Below are 26282 nucleotides of genomic sequence, written 5' to 3' on the forward strand. Positions count from 1 at the left end.
GGTGTGAGCTTAAATGGACTCCAGAAGATGGTAGAGGACAGGAAGGCCTGGATGAACATTGTCCATGGGGTCGTGATGGGTTGGACACGACTTCGCAACTAACAACAGCAACAACTTGGACTTCCTGCAAAATCTTGCCTATTTACTTCTCTACCACCAGCACTTGATTCTGTTTCCTTGAGGGTTGATGATGGAAAAATTAAACAAAATGAAACAAAAGGTCAGGATCTGCAGTGCCATATTAGATAACATAAATTTCCTTCAGCTCCTATTCTCTTGCTGCTGGAGAAATTAGTTGTTCTTTCTAATGGGAAAATCCTGTACTATCACTGAAAGCAAATGGGAATGAATGGCAGGCCATTAAATGACATCAGCTCCCTGGGTATCTTATTTCAGTTTGCTTATTTATCATACAATAAATGATCTGGCTCTCAAAAAGTCTTAAATGAATGAAATACTTTGTGCATGATGTCGCCCTTTCTGTTTTTTAAATCTTCTGCATCTAGGATATTAGCACATAAATCATTAGTTTTCTGAAACATTTTATATAATATTAAAATGTAATTTTTAAAAGTTGTAATTCAGACATTTTTGTTTCTGCTAATTAAATGAAAGAAATACATTGCCGGGAATTGTCTCATTATTTGAAAGATTACCTGTCCTTGTTTATAGAGAATTATAGCCAGGTAAAAAAATAGTAATCTTACATTGATATAATGTGCTAATAACCAGTGCTATCAATTTATCTGGTGAATACATTAAACAGCACGGATATTCAGACTGGTTGCTAAGGTGCAATGCTGAACATTTACTGTATGTGCTTTCCTCCCTCCAAAAATAATGTATAAAAATTGGGATGGAGTTCTAGAGGCAGATGCAAGTAAGGATACTAGGTGCAGTAACAGAGGGCATAAGAAGACATTCTTGCTCAGCTTAGTGCTAAAAGCCATGTGGGCTGGGTACTATTGGAATGATAGCCTGAACATATTTGGAGGCACCAGATTGAAAAATACCAAGATAGATAGTTGAAGTTGCAATCTTTTATTTTACTGATTTTGGAACAAGTATACAAAAGATTAGGCCGTAAGTAACATGTAATGTTGCTCACTTCTACTAATTGTGAGAATTTCCCAAATTCACTATTATAGAGAACAACAAATTGAAGTACCTACATCTCTTACAGACACTTCCATATAGAAGTATATATATATGAATGACAGAGCCATGTAGTATGTAAAATTACCTTCCACAGAGGACTGGTTGATTGCCTACAATCTGTTGGAAATGGCTGTTGAGATGCGTCTGAGAGGGTGCATATGAAATATATGTTCCAATGCAACGTGTGCTATTTATATGAATACAGTAGCTTTCTGCAAGGCCTTAAACACCTATAGTGTTGTTTTTTTTATAAATACATTTTTATTGAAATTTTTTTAAAATTTTACAAAAACAAAACAACCCTTCCCCAAACCTCCCCAACCCTCCCATTCCCTCCCCCGACCTTCCCAGAGCTGAATATAGGCTTAATTAAAATTTCTTCAAAAAATCTTTAAAAAGATATAAACCATGAATAAATCTAAATACATTAATTAAACAAATTATAAAATAATTAAAAATAATATATATATAGAAAAACATAAATACCAAAAGAAAAATACTTAAAAGGAAAAAGAATAAAGAAGAAAAAGATAAAAGAAAGTATAATAAAAGTAAAAAGTAAAAATAAAAAGAAAGTAAAGTCTATAAAATATTTTAAATTTTAAATACTAAATATAAGTTATTAAAAAACTAAATAATATTTTTTTATATCCAACTTATGTTGTATAAAATCTATCCATTTTTTGCATACTGCAAAATACTTCTCTTGCGATTGATCCTTCTTTAAACACCTAGTTTTGTTACTGAACCTTGAGCCCTGGATCTGTGGGTGAGCCCATATCATAAATATGTTGATTGTGTTGGTTGATTTTTATTTTGGCTGCTGTATATGTTATTCTTTATTTTGTTGTGTTATTTTTATCTGGTTTTTATCCACTGTTAACTTCCCAGAACCATCTATTTGAGATGGTGGCTATATAAATCAAGTAAGCAAACAAACTAACCAAGCATCCAGAGTCACACAGGTGAGATGAGTGGAATAGACATTTGATAGATAGAATAAAATAAAATAAATAAAATAAAATAAAATAAAAAAGCTGATTATGCATTGAGTTTATTTATTTAGTTTACAAATAAGGCAGCAAACACATCCAACCCACCATTCTTCTCCTATTTTCTCCACAACAATCCTGTGAGATGAGTTGGGCTGAGAGAAACTGACTGGCAGAGAGCACCCATCTGGCTTCCATTGCTAAGGCAGGATTTGAACTCAATGTCTCTTACTTTCTAGCCTGGTGCCTTAACCACTAGACCAAGCTGGCTCTGGGCAGGTGCTGACAATTAATTTAATTCACCCAGACACATTTTTATATCTCTGTAACAAGATAGTATGATATATAAAATCTGTGTCATGCTACATAGCATGTGTATTGAACGATGGCAGTTGAGTCATATTGTTCTTGAAATATTGGTTGAATAAAAAGGTTTTATTTGTAACAAAATGAAAACAAAATCAAGTTGAGAGAAAGATGTGAGGTATTAGCAGTCTCCAGATCTGCTGGGAATGTCAATAGTGTTGGAAAGTAAATTGGAAGCCTTGGGTAGTTTCTTTTCTGTGATAAACAGACACAAATACATAAATGTATAGCTTAATACTGAGATATTGATAAAGGACAATGCACATTCAAAGAATTATTCTTCATCAGCTGGAATACAATGGCAAGTCTCCTTTTGAAGTACAGACTACTCTATCTTTATGACATTTATAATAAAAACGGGAATTGATTTGTTACCAAGAAATCTTTTTTATATAATTTTTATATTTTTATATATTTATATAGACTACACTAGTCCTCTCCAGTCTAGAAGCATCCTGATATGTTAGATCATAACTTCCAGAATTCCCATTTAGCATGGTTAAAAGTTAGAGCTGTGCAAGTCCTTCAAAAAAGTGCTTTGGAATATGTAGGAGAACATGGGATGCAGCTCTTTTTAAATCAATTAGCATGTGTAATTTTTTCCAAACTTGTGTGGATGTTCTTGGCTATCTTTGAATGTGTCTGTGTCCATAGCCGCTTCTTTTACAACAGGATAATATCCATTTAATCATTTAAATTTTTTTACAATGTTTAATTGTTAATTGGGATTAGATTTTGATTATTAAAGAGAAGGATGAAAGGGATTAGGACTAAATGGAAAGGAGGATTATATATTTATATTGTTACATATTTCTGTTAGTTTTTACTGGACCTTTCTTGATTAATAAAGAGAAGTGAAGATTTAGAGATAAGTTAATAGAAAATGGGGTGGGATATGGATTGAAGATATATATGGTTATATGTTAAGAGACAATGATAAATTACTTTATATTGAATATACTTGCTGAGGATGAAGTTTCTTCTTCTTAACCATTTCCTTTTGGGAGGAATTTTTCCCCCCTTTCTTCCACATTTTTAAATATTTTTTGTATTTTTTATAAGGTTCCTGTATTACTTTTATTTTAATATCATTCTTAATTAAATTATTGAAAGCAGGGTAACATGGAGACAGTTGGAACAATTTTTCAAAGTAATTGCACCTGCTTGAAAAAAATAGGGTTGCTTTAATGATTTAAAAAAAAACAAAAAGGTACACTGTAGGCACTCCTGCATGTTCCAAAGCAGCCATTTTGAAGGATTTGCACAGCCTAAATTATTACCTTTCAGTGGTAATTACAGACAATCTGTTATTTCACAAGATGTCTTTCATAAGATAGTGCCTGAGAACCTGAGTTCTGGTTGCTATACTTCTGAAATGCTTGAAGTTGGGGAATATAATTGTTTGATTTTTGCTTCTTTGTTCTGAAGGCAGTTTGTTGGTCATACATTGTTTTCAGTCAGGCATTTTTAATCTCTTGTGAATATTATTCTGCTGTGTCAATATAGAATTCTTTTGCCCAGAAAGGTTTTCTTTGTTCATTTGAATTAAAGTTTGATACATATTTAGACATATCGGTTAGATTTGTACTAGGGCTCAGAAATGCCCAAGTTATTTCATAACACAGGGATACCAATATGCACAGAAACACTATATCTGCTTTATATTTATTTTTTTTTTGTACTAAGGTACAGATATGTGCTTCCTATTCTACCAAATTTACTCTTAAATTATATTTGAATGCATTAGCATACTTAAAGAAATAAAGCGGTTTTTCAGCAGTGCACATCTTCCTAGAGTTTTACTTATAATTAAAAATTATCTTGAAAGAACTGTCTGAACATTTCCTCAGTGGTTTCAGGTCACTTCAAATATTCAAATATTTTATGAATTCAATGTATTACTATTACATTGAGTTAGAGGAAAGGATGGAAAGTACAAGAGGGAGTGGAGTGGTTGGGAAGGGAAACAAAGGGAACCCTTGGAGCTAACAAGAGGAGAGAACTTTAGATCTCAGCTATTTTTTTTTTTTAAATGTCTAAAAAAGAAAATATACAACCGCATGAATGTGCACAATAATGGGGACATGCTTGCCCGCACATGCACAGATCTCCCTGAGGAATGGCTGAGAAGCAAAAGATTCAAACTACCGCAAAGCCACTTTGCTAAAATGGGACTAAGTATCTTAGCAAATTCCATAAAATTAAAAAAGTTTTAAAATTACAAATATCTACAAGGACTTTTTATTGTTTTTACTCAGATATCAGTAATGACAATCCATTTTTCTGTTCCAGTCTAAATGTTCTGATGTGGAAAATAATATGACTTGCTTGTACTGGAAATGTTAGAGAAATAAAAAGAGGACGCTAGAAGTGGAATTGAATATGAATATTTTTAAGTGGAAAAGCAATTAAAGAGCTCTTTAGTTACAACCTAGGTTGTAGCTTTGCATGAAACCATGTTTATCTCTAGATGGTGTTAACTTAGAGCAAGCTTGTGAGGAGAATTGTACATGTACTCTTAGGAATTACCTCATGCTCTGAGCTCCTGCAACCTTTGAACTATCATGAGCTGTGAGATAAGTTGCACAAGCAATTAATAAGGGCAATATATTATGGGGGCTGTTGTCTCTCCAGAGTCTTGGATTCCCTATAAAATTTGAAATGTACATATTAAGAACTTGCTCATTTAATTTGATAATTACTTCATGCTGGTGTGCTGTGTAGACATGACAGAGCTGGCTCTTGATTTAGAGGCAATTTGTTCAGGTCACTAAGGGCAGCATTCTTTGCATACTTAAACTTGTAACTTTGAGTCATTCGCTCCCCCTTTTCCCAATGTGAGAATGTGGTTGGTTTAAATGCCTGCTTTTTTTGCTGTTGTAAAGCATACCTGAACAATGTTTCAAGGACCAACTGCAATCCCTGCTTATTTGTGACCACCTGGGGAATAATAGATACTGAATGTTGTTTGCCTGCTTCTTCTCTGCAGAGAGATCTGTGGGATTGGAGAATAAAGTAAGAGATGGGGAATGCAGAGATCTGTAGCTATTCCTTGGAAGAATTTCAACGCTGAAGTGTTAACTGTATCTGCTGACAATAAAGGATAATTTTAGTTTGTTCTAGTAAAAGAGGAGCACAAGGTTTTTATTCCAGCCAATGTGCATTATTCTAAGGAAGAGGATGCTTTTTCTTCAACATTTTTGTAGATGGGAAACTTGAAGAAAGTAATTTACTGAATTATTTGACCACTGGGTACATAGGAACTCCAACAAAGGCACATGGTTTCCCATGATAAATCTTCAAGATAATAGGGAATATTTGGGGCTCTGTTCCAGTTTATAAGAAGGTTTCTCCAGCAATTTGAAAGATAACATTTTCTTCTTGCCTATTAACATCTGTCTTTTCCCATAATTTCCATTCAATATGTTCTGTGTTTCTTCTAAGACTGTTCCTCCAGCTTCGTGAAGCTGGGCAGGCAGCCATAAGGTGAGTAACTTTTCCTGGATTAAGGGATACATTTGCTCTTGGGTGGCTTCCTGAGGATTATACTCAAAACTAGATGGAGCCAAAATAAAACAGGAGGGCCAAAAGAGCTGGAGTGAACAACAGAGCCAGCTGCTGATTGTTCATCAATTAAATATATGCAATAATACAATAAATATTCTGCTTCTAGCATTGACCTTCCAGAAGTAGAAGTGCAAACTTTAATAAAACAACATATGTTTGTATGTAAACCTGTTCCAAAGTTTTTTTAAAAAGCTGCTTTTTAATAATAGTAATATTAATAATGTTATAATAATTTTTATTTATGGCTAAAGGATCTAAACACTATATACATTTAAAATTAAATAAACTGGCTCAATACTCTTACAATAATCAATGAGAGCATTTGAAAAGAAGAAAAAACAATACTTAAAAATAAACTAATCAAATGTTCAGTATTTCTTATTCAGAGATTTAATGATACTGTCCTCAGTATTTTTTATTTGTCAACTTTTTTCTAACTTCAGTCTTTAATCTTTTTAACTACTAAACTGCTTCCGAGCAATTTGCCCTTAACACTCAGTGTAGTGATTTGCTGCCAAAACCCAATATGAAATTAAATTATGGTAATTTGGGTGAGGGCTACAAGAAGTGAACCAATACCTTGGGAGGATGCCTCTGGCAAACAGATTGTCCATACATATTTATCTCTGTGGTTGTGCCCAGCATGAGTAATATATTCTTCAAGTCCTGGCATCATACTCTTCAGGACTACACATAAAATACTATCTATGTAAAAAGGATTTCATATAAAAGTTTTAATAATTCTTAAGGCATATGGGTAACTGCCATTTTTGCAGATGTTTGCTTTTATTTATTTATTTGGACTTTATATCATCGCTTGACATAAAGCTGATTTCTTCTTCTGAAATAGGTAGGAGTTAAGCTTTAAAACAATCTGCATTTGTCCCAGTTTTCTCAGCAAATAAAGAATTGGGTGATTTCTTTGTAGCAGATTAAATTTACATTGAAAATCTTGAATTCCTTAGTATACCACCCTGGGAAACAAAGGGAAAACACCTCTTGGCCATGCCTCTGCAACCCAAGTATTCATAATTCTCTAATCAGTGAGACGAAGTTGGTAGTCAGGAGCAGTTAATGAGAAAAATAAAGTACATTTTGAAAGAGAAGAATGTATTCTCTCATGCGTGAAACAAATAAATTAGCCCTTCTAATTGTGAAGGGGAGGCATTTTAGGCCTTGTCTTCCCCCCCACCCAGCTACTTGTATCTGAGTTTCAGCACAGTCATACTCCACTGGCTGATTGGAAACCCTTGTTATAGCCCCCCCCTGCATATTTAGTGATTTGATTCTCAATCCTAATATCTTAAGATATATTGCAATTCAGAGATAACTATTTATAAAATAAATGTTAAATAGAACATCTCAGAGAATATCTGATACCATTTTCAGATCAATCCATTTTATAATAAACTTTTATGCTTCAACCAATGTTTCATAGAGTAGATAATTGTTACACCATTCATCTGTTGTGATTTGAATATGCACCTTCCTCTATACATTTCTTTCAGTGCAACTTTTAATTGGAGAGGCAAGACTTTACAATGAAAAAGAATAATCTGAAGCTAATGGCATTTGTGGTAATTTGGCATGACTAGAGTCATGCCAAAATAATGAAACATGCATTGTGCTGTCTTAGGTCTAGATCCAACCTTTCATACTTGAGTTGTGAAGTTGCACAGAAGTACATAAGGGGCAGAATTTGTGTTATGACACTGTAATTCATTTTCATCACTTTCCCCATGAATTCCTTCATCTGAAGCATGCATCCAAGCACACCTGAAAGTTCTGTTTTTATTCAGGCTCTGGTCTTAAACATACCAGGAAATAAACTGTATTGAATGCAAGTCATGTTTCTGAATAAATATACCTAAATTTATTTGTGTATCTTGTCTATTGATACTATTGGCAAGCCTATCCCACACATTCCTTATAAACGTCACTATTTTCTCATTCAGGTTTAACAATTCATTATAAATTGGCCAGGAGCTGATAAAATAAAGTCCTATATTCATAATAAATTCAAGTCACATATGGAGTTTAGATTTAAATTACTTACAGTATATGTCTAATTATATGGTTATGAATCTGATAAGAGCATTTCTGCATATCTTAGTTGATTTTTGAACACAAAGAGAGTTTTTTTCAGGTGCCCCTGATGTAGCCTGTTCTTGCCATATTTCTTGATTGGTATTTGAAAGATTGTCTTCAGGGAATACAAGAGGTTGCTATTGTAAATGGGAGACAGGAATTCCCTGAGCTACTGGTAGAACTTGATAATAATCAGGCTGCAGGCAGTTGGCTTCTGAATCCAGGCAGAAATGTTGGAGTCCCAACTTTTTGGTCAAGTGGATAGAAATAAATGCCTTAAGAATAGGAAAAAGGCCAAAGGAGAGCAAAGACCTTCAGAAACAGTTACAAGGTTAAAACCCGCTAAATTTATTTGTCTGTTTGTTTTTACTCATCCAATTCATTAGATTTGTATGACTGCCCTTTCAAAAAGTTGATTGGCAGCCTGTGCAGCTCAAGAAGCAATGGTTTCATGGGTGTACTGCAGTGGATCTGTACTGTAAAAAATTGTTTTTGTATTCCAGAGCACTTCAGTGTAGCGTACTGCTCTTTATCCAGGAAATAAAATCAAACTATGTGGCATGTTATTGGGTACCATGCACCTCAGAGTTTTCTAAAATTCAGTGTGGCATTGGCCTGTTCTGGATTAAGATAATAAGTTAGTAGGAAAAAAAATCATTCTACCTTTCTTTAGCAAAACCCTCTTCACCTCAAATAAATCACCAGAAAACACCCCCACCCCAAATTACCTTCTTCAAGAGCCAGTGATGATCTGGATCAGGACTGGCTTCTAAAAGAAAAATCAGAGCTGTTCATTCTATATTTTCTGAACTTGAGGTGTTCAGGTGTTCACATGAACCTCCTCAGGGTTGTGAGAGTACCATGCTAAAATCAGAACAAGAAGTCTCATTAGACTCAAAGGACTGTTTATTTTTGATTCCTAAAGCAGTATCACACCTGAAAGCTTGTGAGGAATGCAAATCAAAAGGTTTTTGCATTTATCTAGGCTGACTTAACATTATATTTCCTGAGGCAAAAGACTACATGGTACTTTTTTTAGATCCCATCTATCAGAGACAAATATCTTCCACATTATGTGTGTTAAGAGAATAGCTTAGGGGAACAGGAAGGCTGCAAAACATATTTTGCTCTGTCCTCCAACATTAGCCTCTTCCTGCTTCTTAATATCTTCTGCCTCCGGCAGCTGCCCCATTCTGCCTAATTGTAGGGCTGGTCCTGATATTCATAGCTATATAATACTGGTTGCAGTGCATGAATTACATGTACCATGAACCAAAAGTCATTTACCTTGTTTGAAATAAAATCATCAAATGATGACAATTTAATGTTTGTGTTCTAGGCCTAGAATTGCAAATCTTTAATATGAACAGAATGTATCTCATTAATCATCATTATGGAGCTAGTCCTCTTTCATTAGAATATATTTCCATATCTTTATCTGCATTTCTGATGGCAGGTCTTTGATCTGTATTGCTGCTTAATTTCTAAAACAGAATGGGATTCCCAGTTCCTCTCTTAGAAAGAAATCCTGTCTCTTTATTCTAATAGGATGGTTTATTCCATGGTGCAAAGGATATGAACAGATTAGTAGCCCCTGGGAACATCTGGAATAACCCTAGATAGAAGTATATCAGGATTATTTCCAGATAGTAAGCAATGAGTAAAATGGGATACTTTCAATACATTTTATAAAGAAGAGAATGATGACTGAAAATATGAACTATTGGTGATATTTTTGGTTCTTCTGACTTTTGAGCTATTAAACTTTGAAAGTACTGTGTATGATAATGTAATTACAACGAATTGTGTGCAAAAATGTATTAACAGCTAGCACTGAATTGATTCAAGGAAACTTCTTGCTCTCCCAGTTTTGCTGATGAAGCCCTAGCAACTATTCAAGCATTCAGGTACTCAATACCAGTTCAGGTTCCCAAAGTATCTTCCCACATGGATGACCCTGCAGTGATTGGATCTGATTTAACACCAACATTCATAACCAAGATTAGGATTGCTTTCCTTAGACAAGATCATAGTTATGAAGAAACAAAAAAAACCCCTTCTATGTCTGAAGGCAAGAAAACTCTCTCAAACAACTTCATTTTTCATTATATCAAAAATACTTTTCATGACAAAACTGGATTAATATGTGACAAATTATGCTCATTATAATGATTAAATAGCAAAAGGCAGATGTGCCACTGCTGGGTTTTTGCCACGATCCTGAGATTCCATTTACTTGTTGCCAAGGAACTGAATGCACACAGTAGGGTTCTTTTTTATCATTTTAAAAGCCACAGCTGAGTGATTCTCAATAGAGTTTTTAGTTGACAAATTAAAAAGAAATATGTAAAAAAGTAGTGAATGGGAATCTGACTTTAAAAAAATATATATTTTACAAATCCCAAACATTGAGTTTGGAATGGGATGGATTAGTTTCCTTTTTTTGGTGTTATTATATTTACTTAACCACTTAACTGATCTGTATATATGGATTAAACTACAGTACAGTTGTTTTCTAGACATCCAACTTGAAGTCTACTACAAATAACCAAGATTAAGTAAAAGGGAACAAGAAAACAGGACAAAACCTCCCTTTAATAGATTGTCTAACAACATTGTTTAGATTACAGCTAATTATTCCATTTTCGTTAATGAGGACCAATGTATCCCCAATGTCTTTATTGTGAATTGAGGCAGTCAAGAACCAACTGATTGTATTCAAAGAGAAATGATCTTAAGAGTCAGAAATTTTGCTGTCAACACCTGAAAATATTTCTTCAGCAAAAGATTTAAAAGAGAGACTTGATTATAGTGATTAATGTTCCTGGAGCTTTTAAAGTGTTTCTGAAACAATTTATTTCATTTTTTAGGAAATAGTAGATTAAAAGATGAAAAAATAATAATAATCTGACATTCCAACTAACAATTAGGAGTTTCTACTCCTACTGTTCTTGTAATGAACATATTTAATGAGCAATCCTGAAAATAGAGACTCATCTGTATACAGACTCATGATCCATAGCAGCAGTCCCTTAATTTAATGTATCCCTCCTTATCTTACCTGTGGATCAAAAATAGTGGCACAGCAATTGCCGAATTTTAGATATAATCCATCCATTCTTTCACATATCTATAAGTTTGAAATATCTAAAATGGGAGGTCATATGAGGAAGCAGAATGGATGATAGTCACATGCTTGAAATATTACTTTAATATATATTTTGAGGGTTGTGCAATGATCTGTATTCAAAGGGGAAATGGTAATTTAAGGTGTGTATGGATATGCATGGAGCACATGATGGCAAAATCTTTAAAAACGGCTTCTTCAAGGAGTTGCTGACAGCTCTAGATGTATGGAATTATTTTTGACATAATTTCAAAATAGGGGCCCAGTATTGCCATAATTACTGTGTATTAAGGGGAACAGTGGTAATGACGTTAAAAGAAATGTGCATTATTAGGAAATGCCCACCTTAAAATGGATTGGCAAAAATAACTGATAGCTATTCTTGATTTTACCCATTAGGTAATTTTCAAAGTTCGTCTAACCCAGACATGTTAAACACAAGGCCTGGGGGCCAGATGCGGCCTACAAAGTGGTTTCATGTGGCCCGCGAAGCCATCCTGGAAACAGTGAGGGAACGGCCCCCGCTGCCTTGGTCCTGGCCCAGGCCACCTGGGAGCCAATGTACAATTTTGTGGTGGCCATCTATGCTGAAACACATTCAGTCTTAGCTCCACAAGGCCGTCTAGAAACAGCAAGGAACCAGCCCCTGCTGTGTCGTCCCCGCCTCCTGGGTGCATGCTGGGAAGGTGTCATCCTTTGTGAGGAATGAAGAAATGGACCATGCCTTGGCGCTTGTCCCAGTCCCACCCCTTTCTGCCAGAGACCCCCAGATCTGTCCCACTCCTGCCCAGGCCCCCACAGGCACCCTTGACATGAACGATGTAGAGCTGGCCATGCCCACCCAGTAGGCCACACCCACTCCAAACACGCCCACCCAGTAGGCTGCACCCACCTGGCCCTCCCTGCCTCCCCAAGGGCAACCCCAATGCTGATGTGGCCCTCAATGAAATTGAGTTTGACACCCCTGGTCTAATCTCTAAATTACATCACTCTTCTGAGGAGAAAAAAAATGAAGAAATTAAAATTTTAGTTTAGCCTGATTTGGGTGCAACAAACTTGAGAAAGGGAAGGGAAGATTTGCATTCTTTGAATATTTGTTTTTTAACATCTAAAGAGGCATTACAGCTCGGTATGAACTAATGGGGCACAAGGCTTTGACATCCAAATGAGCCCTAGATTTGGGCTGAAGACCACTTAACACAGACAAGTTGGGCATATTCTATACCCTGGGATGATTCTGAACAGGGGATTTGTGCCTGAACTTTCTTTTTCTCCCTCTCCTAGTGTTACAATTATTAAATGCTCAAAAGTGTTATAGCTGTGTTAAGGACATCAGTTCCTGTCTTTAGGAATGAAGTTTTATAAATACAAAACAAAATAGAAAAAGAAAACAATAGCAGCAGCTTTTGTGGTTGATATTTGTGTCCCAGTTGGTTTTGCTGTATCAGGTTTTCAGGCAAGAAAGTAGAAAACTGAGGTAGCTAACCTTTGGAGGGCCACATCTTTGGATCGTAGATTTAGAAGCCGCAATTTAGGCTATAAATTCCCAGTCCTGTTCAGCGCAGAAATACCAATTAAAGGATCTCTGAGAAATTACCTAGCTTCCACTTGAACACATCTAATGAAAAGCAGCCCAATTCATTGCCAGATTAATAGTTTCATTGTTGAGTTGCTCTTATTGTTAGTGATCCCCCCGCCCCCGCCAGCTAGAATCTGTCTTCCCATAGCTTTAATTCATTTGTCCTGTGCTCTGGAATTATGACAAATACGCCAAGACCATTTTCTGTGTGACACTGCTTCAGGTATTTCAAGAATCCCCATCATATCCCCTCTCAATCTTTTCTGGTGGTAAACCATTCGCAGTTCTTTCAATCTCTCTTCATAGGCTTCATTTTCACAAGCAATGTTTTCAAGCCAGATATTTCTCAATTTTCACTCCTGAATTTATCTTGTTTTTTTAACTTACCAAGTTTTTCTTTTGGTTGTGGAGGCTGCTGTTGTCCAGCTAGATTATAATAATTACTGTGCTGGCAGGAAATTATGAGTATGGAGGAACTAAGGCAGTTTGTATTGATTCCATTATATCTACAGGGTACATATGGCATCTTTTAAAAACACAGCAGCAAATAAATTCATTTCAAAAGTTCCTAGCATGAACAGTTTAAGCATAAAGAAGAAACATGCACAATTTTATTCTGAATTTAATTTCTGTCTTTTATGGTATTTATTATACCATATCCAACATTGTGACATCTACAAATTTAATAAGTATTTTGCCTTTTCACCTAGGTCATTAAAAAAAGGTGGAATTGAGAAAACCAGTATTGAATCACATAGCACATCTCTCAGGACTTCAATGGGAGTTTTATAGTTCTGCAATCCATTGGTTTTCTCTTTCTTAGAATTGTGCACCCCTCTGGTTAATATAAGAAGCCAAGTTTTCTTTCCTGTTTCATGGTAGATTTTTCTCTTTTGTAAGGCAGGGAATGAACCCAACTCCAATTTGAATGAAGAACTGTGTTTGCATTGTTCCTGTAAAATAATTATTTCTTCTGTTTCCATTATCTATTCTCCTCACTTTCCTTTAGTTATCATTCTAAGGTCTCCACATTCTGATATATTAGAAACAAGAGATTATGTAAAACGGTGGGCAAGTTTTCAAGATAGTAGAATATAGCATTTTTATGCTCTTTTTTCCTCTAGCCTCTTTTATATTTCATCTTTTTTTCCTACCTTTCCCCCTCTTTGCAGATATCTCTTTGCAACCTGTCAGCTTCCAATTATAAAGATTATTTCAGGTAGGTTGGAGTCTTAGCTTCTCCGCTCCTCAATCCTGCTTGGTTTTGGGGACATACTGCAGTATTTTGTTGCAGGTCTAAAACTGCTGGAAATTTGAATCCAATATTGTATAATTCCAGAAGCAATATGTGTTTTGGTGACAGATTGCATGAGTTTTATAATATTAGATAACAGTTTAGAAGCTTATACTGCAGTGGAGAGACAGTGAATTCTACACAACAAATTGAGCAAAACTATTCCTGCTTATTTTGAAGGTTGGGGCATCTTTAATGTCTGTGAAGGTAAGGGGAAAATTCTTTCTGCTTGTCGACTTGGATTCTGAAAAACAGTCATGACCCTGCTATCTCTTTACTTTTCCAAGTTTCCAGTTGTATTAAAAAAAATTATACCATCAGTTATGGTATAATTTCAGCTAATAGAGCCAGTTTGATGTAGTGATTAAAGCATCGGGCTAGAAACTGAGAGACGGTGAGTTCTAGTCCTGCTCTGTGCACAAAGCCATTTGGGTGACCTTGGGCCAGTCACTTTCTCTCAGCCTTAGGAAGGAGGCAATGGCAAACCACTTCTGGAATCATGCCAAGAAAACTGTAGGTATTCATCCAGATAATTGCCAAGGGCCAGCAATTGACTTAAAAGGGCACACAAATAAGTCATAACACTTGAGAATATTCCCCCATCAGCTCTAAAGCAGTGACTGTTTTTGAAAACTCTTTGTTTTTCCTCCTTTTATAATATGATTTTATATTGTGTGGTTAAATCATTAAAGAAAAAAAATAATTGTTAACTGAGAGAAATTATTTCGGATGTACTGCAAGTTTCTCATAAAACGACTGTGCCTCTTACAGGGCTTTTTCTACAATGGGTTAACTCATGATGCAGACATTAATTAACAGGTGCTTCAGGGTGTGGCAACTCATTGATGTTTATTAGGGTTCAGCAGTGCATCTTCCCAGTGCTCTGTTTCATTTGTATCTACTACAAGTAGATGTCATAATCCCACTCTGTTTTTCAGCCTGCCTATCCAGCAGTGATACTGCTTTCTTCAGCATGGCATGGGTTGCATACCTGTTAAATAAGCCTTCCTGTTTTTGCTCCAGAGAAATAGTTCCAAAATCTAGGATAGTTGCCTAATTTTGAAGAGCATGTTGCCGCCTGTTTTATGGGAGGTTAAAAGGATTTTCTTCAATTTTGCTGACGTAAATTTGGATAAGAAGAGATCTGCATGAAAACCAATAATGCTTCATTTGAATGCAATGTGTGGAGTTTGGTATGTACATAAAGGAGAATATTATTTCATTTTCAATCAGTGGTATGAAACTGGGAGAATAGGATGTGGTTGGTTTTATGGGAAGTGAGTGGAGGAACCTCCCAGCATGAAAGAAGAGTGTAAAAAAAGTGGCACTGAAACTTTTAAAAATGGGCAGAAAGAGAACTTATTTGCTGTTTCAATGGAGAAAATGAGGAAGAATTGATTAAAATTGTGATCCACCTGTCCCATAACAATGTTCATTACTTGTTTAATTTATCCTCAATATTTAGAAGTGCAGAGGGTTAGACTTTAAATTCTCCTGGGGCTGAACTACAAGTTGTAGATGTGGCGCTCCGCAGTTGTGAGCAACACACACACAGAATGATAAGCCCGTGACCAAGGGCAAGTTATGATGGTGAGAACTAGTTTTGTTGCTTTCAAGCGGCGGGGGGGGGGGAGTGTAGTGGCAGTGTGACAGTCAAGCTGCATAGAGGTAGGAATAGCCAGGATAAGAGCTATTCCAGGGTTTCCCAGAAAATTTTCTCAAACCTGTTGTTGCTGCTTAAAGACTAAGGATTAATGGAAGGGAGTGGGAATGGCTTTCTCTCTTACTGCTGCTTTTAAGCAATTGAAGAATAGAGTTTTGAATGGACTGCATTGCTGTCTCTAAAGTCTCCCTGAAAATAAAATTCCAAATTACAGATCTGTTATTGGAAGCAGTATATTGAGGAGTATATTGTTTTGAGACTAATGTCTCTTAGCCAAATGTGTCCATCATGAAATCTGAAGTAGGATAGCCGTTGGTTGGTTGGGAGAGAAGATTGCAAAAATGTGAAATGTGCATTTCTATCAAAAATGTATTTCAGCAGGTAAAATATTCTGCCTCTTCATTTTAAAACAATGTGAATGTTTCTTTTGGACTTTCTCAACTTAACAGGTTAGTTAAGAGGGTGATCCAAAGTCTGGAAATGCCTGTTTTCAAAATGTAGTGGGCGTGAGTTGACAAGCCACTGTTGTGCCTTCAAGGGCTATTGGCTAAGGTGTCAGTCAGACGCTGAGAATTTTCCTGAACTGGTATGCACCATTTGTGATTTTGGAATATGCTTAGACTGTAATATGTCATCTCCATGAGTCACCTCTTTCAGTCAGGCTGAATTGTAAGCATGTCTACTTCATTTACAGCTGATTATTACTAGAGAGGAAGACTAAATAGTTGAAATGCATGACTAAAGAAAAAGTGATTTTCTGCATAAGAAATTTTAGGATCCTTGCTAAATAAGATCAAATTCTGCTTATTGCCTATTATTGACTCAAGTCAGTGACTTGTATTTCTCCATGCATCTATTTAATTGTTGTGTATATTTTATTCTCTAAGTTGAAATTTTCCATTTTCTTTGTTTTCTAAGTTATTAAAATAATTCAAATGAAAGAAAATGTGTGTAGATATCTTGAGCAGAACATAAATGTAATGCCTGTATAAACATGTAGCAATTAAATAAAATAATGCAGTATTGCAAATTATGTCAGAGTGCACATGAAGAGAGGCTGACAGCAAAATGGTGTGCACCACTTAATGTCTTTTAACTCTGCAAAACTATTTAAAAAGAAAGTATCAGTAATTTATTTCTAGCTCACTGCTGTTGAAGAAAATGCCTCTTTAGATTTACATATATAATTAGTTGTGTTTGATATCTGTGTCTGCTAGATATTGCTTTTGATTAAGAATAGAATGCTGACTCCATGCAATTTTAGCATCTTCATTTCTGAATAATTAATAATACTTTCCAGATGTGCAATCTTCTAAACCAGCCTTTCCCAACATGGTACCCTTTAGAAGCATTGGGAACACTGCTGCAAATATTGGAAGTGGCCTTGTGATCCATGTGCATTATAAGATTTTGCTGCCTTTAGTATGATTAGTACTATTATATTATATTTGGAAGACTCTTTTTGTTTACAGTTGTTTTTCAAGTGTCAGGGTTAAGCATGTATAAGAATGGCAAAGTATCTGCTACGGTTTATCTCTTTTAATGGAATATTTTGCACATTCCATATATTTAAAATGTAATAGAAATTTAAGTGGAGATTTATCCATTTTAATGTCTTCAGTGCCACGATATCAAGATAGTAATAGTGTCCCTTTTTTCTACCTTAAGGAATAAATCTTCATGAGCTCTGTAAGGTTCACATTGTGATGTTAATTTTGCTGATAGTATTCCTCCCAGTAATTGCGGGTCTCTTTGCCCATTTGCACATGGATCAGATAGGCCAAGTGGTAGCCTGTCCCCAACTAATGTATATGAGAGGGGAAAAATATGATGATTAAAGACTTCTACCTATGACCTCTTAAGAACATGAGAATGATTAGAAAGAGAGAGATGTAGGGTACTGTGAAAACGAGTTAGGCAAACTTCTAATAGGCATTTTTTAGAACTGTTAAATTGCTTTGACTATATTTCATTAAAAATTGAACATGATGCTGAACTGTGCCTTTATGAAACACTTGTGCATCCATTAATGGAAGATTTAAACCTTGCCTGTTTACATTTAAAGAATGTCCAAGATACAACTTGATTTTTAAAGTAAAATAATACAGTTACTCTGTTAAATCCGCACTAAGAAATCAGTGATGTTCAGGAATGTGGGACACTTTCTTGAAGGCTTAATAATACCTACCATTGAATTTGATCATTATTTTGTTTTTTCTTTATTTTTATTAATTATTGTAAATACAATAGTAAAAACCAATAAAAATTAAAATAAAGAAATAAAGAATAAAAAGTGCAAAAAAAAAAAGTAGAAAAATTGCAAATGTACCTTAGAGCAGAGGTCCCCAATCCCCAGTCCATGGACTGGCACTGGTCCCTGGCAGGTCAGCAAGTGGGCTGGGCAAACAAGCAAAGCCCCATCTGTAGGATGCAGGCAGCATGCAAAACCACACCCCCTCCGGTCCTTGGAGAAACCTTTTCCCACAGAACTGGTCCCTGGTGTCCAAAAGGTAGGGGACCACTGCCTTAGAGCTTCAGTATTACACATGGACAGCTGCTTCAGCCTCTCCATATGTAATTCTGCTAATGACTACAAATATGACGTGACATTATTCTCTGAGTCAGAGTGGGGAACCTGTGATCCTGCAGATTTTGCTAGACTATTGCTGGTAACTATTACTACAGGTAATAGTAAAGAATGCTGGGAATTGTAGTTGATCAACAATTGGAGAAGCTTGAGCTGCTTCATATCTTCCTTTTCCTTTTCTTTTTCCTTTTCCTTTCCCCTTTCCTTTTCTATTTCCTTCCCTTTTCCCTTCCCCTTTCTCTTTCTCTTTCTCTTTTCTTTTCTTCACACCCATCTCATACACCATATCCTGGGAGTGTATATAACTTGATTTCTCTAAACTGCCATGTAATTGTACACTGACCAAAACTTTCCAAAAGAAGAGAATGTTCAAGATCTGAGTGTTCAACAATGTCTTGTGGTAATTGGCCACAACAACCAGATGGAGCTCTATCTGTTGCCTTTTCTCTGGAAGGAAATTGGCCATCTTAAAAAGGGCGGCTGAATGACACTCTGTCAATTCAGCAATACGTTTGGGAGGAGGCATTCTTTGACTTTAGAAGTGAAACATTCTGTAAAAGCTAAATTCAAACTGCAACTATTAAAAAGGAAATGTGTAGAATTTAAAAACAAGATGGTATATTGGTACAATGTACATCGATGCAGTGGGATTTAACTTCGTTTATTTAAAAGAAGTTAGGGTAACATTTAAAATCCTGATGATTGAAAATTAGAAACAAATAATTTGTGCAGCTCTCTCTACTATCTAATAGTTGACTGGAGTGTCACAGTCTAAATTAGGTTGCAGCAGTAACAGATGGGAGGAAGTTTGGAAGTTACAGAATGGACCCATGTCTTTCCCAACGGACTACCTTTAATGAGAAGCATAACAGGTTTTTAAAGGATGTATTTTCTTTACATTTAAAGAAAATGTATCCTTTAAAATTCTGCCTAAAGATTTATTGTGCAGATGAATAGAGTAACAGGTAAATTGTTGCTGTGTCCCAGATATTAGGTCTATGTGGGAAAGACAATATATCTGAGTAAAAGTGGCATACAGTGTATTTTATATGACCATCAAAAGCTTTTCAATTTTCTGGCAAAAAATAATAATCAGATTTATATAATTTCCCTTTTGTAAAAGGTGCTTCTATGGGTAAATTTCTCATGGTCTTCCAAGTGTTAAAAAGAGCATAAATTGAAAAGGGTGTGGTAGGAAGACATTCTTTATTCTTACAGTTGGTTGGCAGAGACATTGTTATATCTAATCCAGTTCTGAGTCAGGAACTGCCTTTGCCTGCTCTTTGTATGGACTTTCCTGATCAACCTGTTGCTTCGCCATGTGTTAAAGACGCACGGGTTCCATTTCTCACTTGTGGACCAGGCGTCCCTCTCTATATCTGTGCATTATAGCTGTCAACATCTTTGGCAACCCAGCACTGCTGGAGATCAGCGGCCTAAGAAGGCTGACCTGGCCTTTGATTCAGCTCACTTTGTTCCTTCAGTGATTGTCTAAAGCTGCTGTTGTTTCTAAGCTTCTTTGTCTCTGCTGTGAGGTAGTATTTGTAGGTATTTAGATTTCAGGGAACTGAAGGAGACCCCCAGCCTGCTTTCCTCTATGTGACAAAATGGGTGAAAAAAAGAAAAGCTTTTATTCTAAAGAAAAGGAAGGAGGAGGAGGAGGAGGAGAGGAAACTTTACAAATACACCCAAATGACCCATTCTCACTTAGCATGGAACTTAACAAGTTACACCCACTTTCTGAGCCAGAAACGGAATGAAAGATTCATGCTTCCTCATTTTTGTTGCTAGAATTGGCTGCTTTCTGAAATGAGAGCAGAGAATATGTCTCTGCCACTGAGGAAAGAGGTAAGCAGCTACCAGCAGATATTCTCCTATTGGGTGTGTTTATAGCCCTATGCAAAAAAAAAGTAGGATTGGGGGAAAATGTATGCGGGTGGTTGCTGTCATAATTGGCATGCTATTTACAGAGTATTCCTTGTGTTTTCACATGTCTGATCTTCTTCCATGCTAGAAGCTGAAAGCTGTCCTTTTCTGTTTATTTTATACAAATAGGTCTTAGAAAGTTCTCGGTTTTTTTCTATCTTTTCATCATTTATCTGTAGATCTGAAATGTGAGACTTTTTCAAAAAGGAAATTTGATGCAGTGGGAGGGAGTGATTGAGTAAACGTATTTCCAGAGAGGCAGAGAAGACAGTAAGTTTCATATTACACATGAAAGATGCTCCTTTTCCCTGAGCTGCTTGCCTGTATAATTATAGGTTATCACCTGAGTAACCTTTAAAACTTACATTGTGCAAGTTTCCAGTTTCAGTCAAGATACTGCTGTGAGTACTGAACCTTTGAAAACTGGGAATGTGATTCTGCAATATTCATACTAGCTTTCTGCACCTTGATGCCTTCAGGAGGTTTAGCATATCCCCAGTCAGCAAGGCAGCCGCAGGATGGCTCCAACGATATTTTTCACGGCATCTAAAAGGATTCTTCCTAGAGAAAGCTGCATTCTAGTTATAAGAAGGGCTTGGGTCTGTCCCATTTAGATTTGGAAAGTGTTCCAAAGCACAGCTGTTTAAGATCATTTTGTGCAATTATGACAGCTTTTTCTTTACAAATTTTAACATTAATTTGAAATGTTTCCTTTCAAGTTAAAGTTTCTTTCCTTTAGGAGGTAATGAAATGTGAGTAGCAAAGGTTTTTGACCCGTGTTTCTTTTAATTCCTATTTTTTTTTAGTCAACCTTGCTATCTTCACTCTTCATTTTCTGTATTTTTTCTTGTTTTCAATGTTTTTATTTCTAACTGTTCAGAGTCATTGGAAATTGGGTAGGATATAAATTTAATTATTAATAATAGTTGGATCATGTTCAATCAAATGATAGCTAAGTTTAATGAAAGAAATTACTTGGACTGTGCAATAAAGTATATTGTACAAAAGAAATGAATTGTAAGTTGATATCATTATCAAAATGCAATAAAAGTGAGTTAAGTTAGAATGGTGTAGGCCAGTCTTCTCCAATGTGGTGTTACTGGCTGAAAATGAAAAAAAAAAAAGTTATTATCTCAGGTATCTGGAGAGCAACAGGTATCTAAAGCTCTTGCTTGTTTCTGACCCAGATATTATAACAATAGATGGGCTGTATGTTGAAGTTCATAGACTGGCCCAACATTTTGTCTCAAGGCTACACAAACAAAATACATTTTCTTTAGCTTTATTAAGGCACTCGTGCTGCTTGGGTTGTTTCATTATGATATCTTCAATTGTCGGAGCTGTTATTAATCTTAGAAGTGTTGCTTTCCAAAATAGATTTAAATGATCAAGTGAAATCAACATAACAAGCTTCTTTGGACCAGGCTTCTGTGTATATGTTAGTTTTGACCTTAAAAGCAATCATGATTTCATTTTGAAATACTTTAAAAATTTCTGTCATAGTTGTATTCTTAGTGTACAGTATTTACTCTTAAAAAGTATGTTCTTTCCAAATAGCATTGTTTCTCGATTTGTTATTTCTTCCATGATCAAAGCAAATTTTCTGTATTGGTGTCCATCAGTTTCAGGAGCCTTGGGCAGGAAGTTGGCAGATTCATACTTTTCTAGCTTTAATCTGTGTAGGGTGTAAATGATATCAAAATGCAGGTGAGATTGGGCAATCAAGGCCCCACATTTTTTACAGGTAAATAATGAATGTTAAAAAAATTCACAGGCTGTCAACTGTCTAGTCCCACCCACTATTTTGTGTCATTAACTCCCTCCATGCATATCTCTGCTTAGATTACTTTTTGTTTTTTTCCTCTTATGCTTTCAGTGCATGAATGCTTGAATGCTACTGATTTTATGAGGTGTCTTAATAAAAGGCTGATACAAAATGTTGACAACTATCTTAAACATGCAATTTTATTTTAAAACATTGGAAATAATTTTTTTTCAGTACATGTCAGTGTTCAGTATTCCCTTTCCTTCCCTTTGTTAGTGAATGAATAAACAAGTGAAGACTGAAGCATGAGTGAAAAAAATGGATCCAAATATGATCCATGACAAACTTCATTGCACCAGAATAGAACAAATTATGGTCTGTGCAAATCTTACGTTATATGTTAAACCAGAACAAAAGTTGAGTTGCTAAATCCAAACAACAAGATTGAATATCTGAGCAGAGCAACACTCTTCTTTCTTTACATTGCAAATCTGTATGTACATAGCTTTCTCTGACGTTCTTCATAATATTATCTCTTACTTCCCTGAGAAACTGCACATACTTGGTTGTTTGAAGCAATATGAGGCACACCTAATAATGTTCAAGAAAGAAATGTACTAGAATGATTTTTGTGACCCTAATGAACTTGGAGATTTATTGTGAAATAATGTCATGGACCAGAGCCATCTTTATTAGATATGGTTCATGAATTCTCTTGCAACATGAAATCATTTCATTTTTAGGATTCCACACTGAAGCATCAAATAGCACTCCTGCTAGGAAAGCTGTGCCCCATCCTGATGAGCAAGTACTTAACTTTGATTTCACCTTTGTCCGGAAAACACTGTGGAAAGTTAACATTCAGAAGGCAGCTGGCCCAGATAATATCCCTGGACGGATTCTTAGTCCTGATGATCTGGCTTGTGTGCTTACAGATATTTTCAATCTGTCATTGCAGCAGGCAGTGGTCCCATCATGCTTTAAGATGGCCATCATTTTGCCAGTGCCAAAAAAGTCCACAATTACAGGCCTCAGTGATTACTGTTCAGTTGCACTGACATCCATCATTATGAAATCTTGGAGAAGCTAATAAAGGACATTATTGTATCTAGCCTCCCGGCAGCATTTGACCCACTTCAGTTTGCTTACCGACGAAATCGCTCTACAGAGGATGCTATTCTGTTCTCCATCTGAGCTTGGAGCACTTAGAAGAAAGAAATACTCATGTGCATTGGTTGTTTGTCAACTTCAGTTCAGCATTTAACACAATCATTCCCCAACATCTAGTAGACAAACTGGGCCCTTTAGGCTAAACACTCTTATGTGTAACTGGATTCTTGATTTTCTTACTAACAGGCCCCAGTATGTGCGAGCTGGAACAAATATTTCTAACACCATTTTCTTGAGCACAGGTTCTCCTCAGGGTTGCGTCCTAAGTCTGCTGCTATTTACCTTGTTGACCCATTACTGTTGTGCTAGGTTTGCCACCAACCACATTGTGAAGTTTGCAGATGATACAACAATAGTGGGCCTTATTCAAGATGACAATGAGGGTGCTTACCGCAAGGAGGTTGAAGGTTTGGTAAACTGATGTAAGGAGAACAGCCTAGTTTTAAACACTGGAAAAACCAAAGAGATCATTGTTGATTTCAGAAAAGGCAGGCACAGCCACACTCTGTGCATTAATGATTCACCTGTGAAGATGGTTACCAGCATCAAATTTCTGGGTGTGCAGTTAACAAGTAGGCTGGCTTGGTGGCTCAATAGTGAGACACTGGTGAAGTGGGCATAGCAGTGCCTGCAATTTCTGTGTCACATAAGAAAATCACATCTCCCTTGCCCTGTCCTTACCACTTTCTAAAGAGGGTCAATCAAGAACATCCTGTCATATAGCATCATAGTCTGGTTTGGAAGCATCACTACTTCAGGCAGAAAGGCGGTGCAGAGAGTGGTGAGGATGGCTGAAAAGATCATTGGCAGTTCCCTCTTCCATCCAGGACAGAGCATATAAGTGTTGCTTGAGTAGGGTCCGTAAGATTGTCTGGGACACTACACATCCTCCTCACGACTTGTTTTCTTTGTTACCTTCTGGGAGGAGGCTCCATTGTATCCGAAGCAGAACATCCAGATTCAGTCACAGTTTTGTTCCATACAGTATTAACCTTGTGAACTCTAAAGCTTCCTCCTTCCATTATGTATTCAAGATGGACAGTGATTAATATTTATATGTTACTTATGTAAGGGTGTAGGTCTACACATATGTTGTATATAGTATGCTTAAATGTGTGTTGTGTATGGTTTAACAGCAAGCAACTAAATTTCATTTTTAATGTGTGCCATTGTGCCCACAGTAAAAAATGACAATAAAGGTTGTCTGTCTATGTATCTATCTACACTGTGTCTTTGCTATAACAGGAGTAACAGTGTTATCATTCTTCATTATGCAAGAAAGTATAAATAATAAGTGTTGTCTCAAGCACTGTTTAGTTTTTCTTCAACTTTTCCTCCACACATGGTTAAGATTGAAATTGCCAGTATTTCCAGTCCTAGCATATCTGGAGGAGCTCAGCTTGCAGAGAACTAATTTATCTTCATCCTATTCTCTTCTCCTTGGCTTTATTATGAAAACTTTCAGGGCAAGTAAACCAACGCAATAAAGTTGCATAGATAAAACACCAGCTTATCAACTGTTGCAACCCTTAGCCAGTCTTTGTTTCTAATCAGAATAAGTTTTTAAAAATCACTGGTATATCCAGGATCTTTAGATTAATATTTAAGATTGTGAATGTGCAGGGGCAGACATTGGTTTAACTATGTTTTCTTCAGAATGTCTTTCTGGATATTTGTGCATGAGTGATTCCAGCATGTTTCAGTGATTTTTATGGAACAATAATCCATCGCTGGATGAGAGGAATAAATTATTAATAGAGCTGAATGTTTCAGCACTGGGCTTTTAAGGGAAGTCAGGAGACAGAATGCTTACCGTAGTTCAAAATTAACACAGCCAGGCTACAATGCTCCAGTAGCAGCGAGGAGGAAAATGAGTAGAGAACAGGTTTAGGAATCCTGGAAGCATTTATACTTTAGTCAAAGATGGTAGAGAAGACTGCATCATATTCTAGCTGATTCCAAAAGCATCTTGCTTTTAAATGGTTGTGTGGTTATAACCTACTCCAGTTTTAGTAATATAAACAGAAGTGACATGTTCATTCCTTTAATTCAGCAGATAGGTTCTTTGTTGGTTCAGTTGTGCTGCAAAACATTGTCATGATGATGATAATAATATAATAATAATATAACAACAACAACAACAACAATAATAATAATGTTGGAAGGGACCTTGAAGGTCTTCTAGTCCAACCCCCTACTCAGGCAGGAAACCTATATCAGTGGTGGCGAATCTATGGCACGTGTGCCAGAGGCGGCACTCAGAGCCCTCTCTGTGGGTACGCGTGCCATTGCCCCATCCTGCCTCTCCCTGTGACCCCCTCCTCACCAGCAGATCCCCTGGAGGAGAGTTGCCCTTGGGCGGGGCCCGCACAGAGCAGCGCAGCCAAGGACATGGCAGCGGGGCAGCAGGGGCAAGATTTACTCTTGCGCCCCGTCATGTGCAGATGATGCTGTGGGGTGCAGATGGAGGGCATGGCTGCTATGGCACTGCGGGACTGTCTGGGCAATCCACAGCAGGCCGTGGAGGTGGTATGTGGCCTTGCAGGTGGGTGGGGTGATGGTCGAGTGGGCGGGGTGGGCAGGGGCAGGGGTGGAGCAGGTGGGGCAGGGGGCGGAGTGGGGGGCGGGGCGGTTTTTGGGCACTCGGTGTCTAAAAGGTTCACCATCACTGCCCTATATCATTTGAGACAAATGGTCTGAATGAGTCTGTTAAGAAGCCAGAACACAAAACATTTCTAACAAATTCAAGCCTCAAGAAGAACACTTTATAAAGAATACATTATAAAAACGCTGTGGAGAAATTTGGACTCATTTTCCTCTTTTTTAAGAGAGTGAACTCCTTTTATTCAGCAACATTGAGAAAGCTTGTCATATCTGAGCCAAAGTTAAGTCCTGAAAGGGCAATCTAACATAGCCCTTGTTTAGGCACATAACATTAGAAACATAATTTAACTGATTTTTCAGCAGAGAGATGAAGAATGCAGTCGTATTAATTTCTGT

At 36.5% G+C, this 26282-nt stretch overlaps 1 protein-coding gene across 13 annotated transcripts in view; it reads left to right on the plus strand.

Annotated features, from left to right (window-relative positions):
• TIAM1 (TIAM Rac1 associated GEF 1) overlaps positions 1-26282 on the plus strand; it is a 208951-nt gene that overhangs the window by 69855 nt on the left and 112814 nt on the right. For 2 of the 13 annotated variants that reach the window (XM_039368862.1, XM_039368854.1), the window contains exon 1: positions 15066-15364. The exons of 6 other annotated variants lie outside the window; for them this stretch is intronic. Coding sequence is in view for 1 of the 7 variants with exons in the window: in XM_039368854.1 (XP_039224788.1) it covers positions 15346-15364 (19 nt within the window). In the remaining 6 variants the exon portion in view is untranslated. 5 more of the 13 variants (XM_039368865.1, XM_039368863.1, XM_039368867.1 and 2 more) reach the window with 5 other exon arrangements.

The sequence above is a fragment of the Crotalus tigris genome, unplaced genomic scaffold, assembly GCF_016545835.1.
Source record: "Crotalus tigris isolate CLP2741 ecotype Arizona unplaced genomic scaffold, ASM1654583v1 scf7180000020943.996319, whole genome shotgun sequence".
Lineage (NCBI taxonomy): Eukaryota > Metazoa > Chordata > Lepidosauria > Squamata > Viperidae > Crotalus > Crotalus tigris.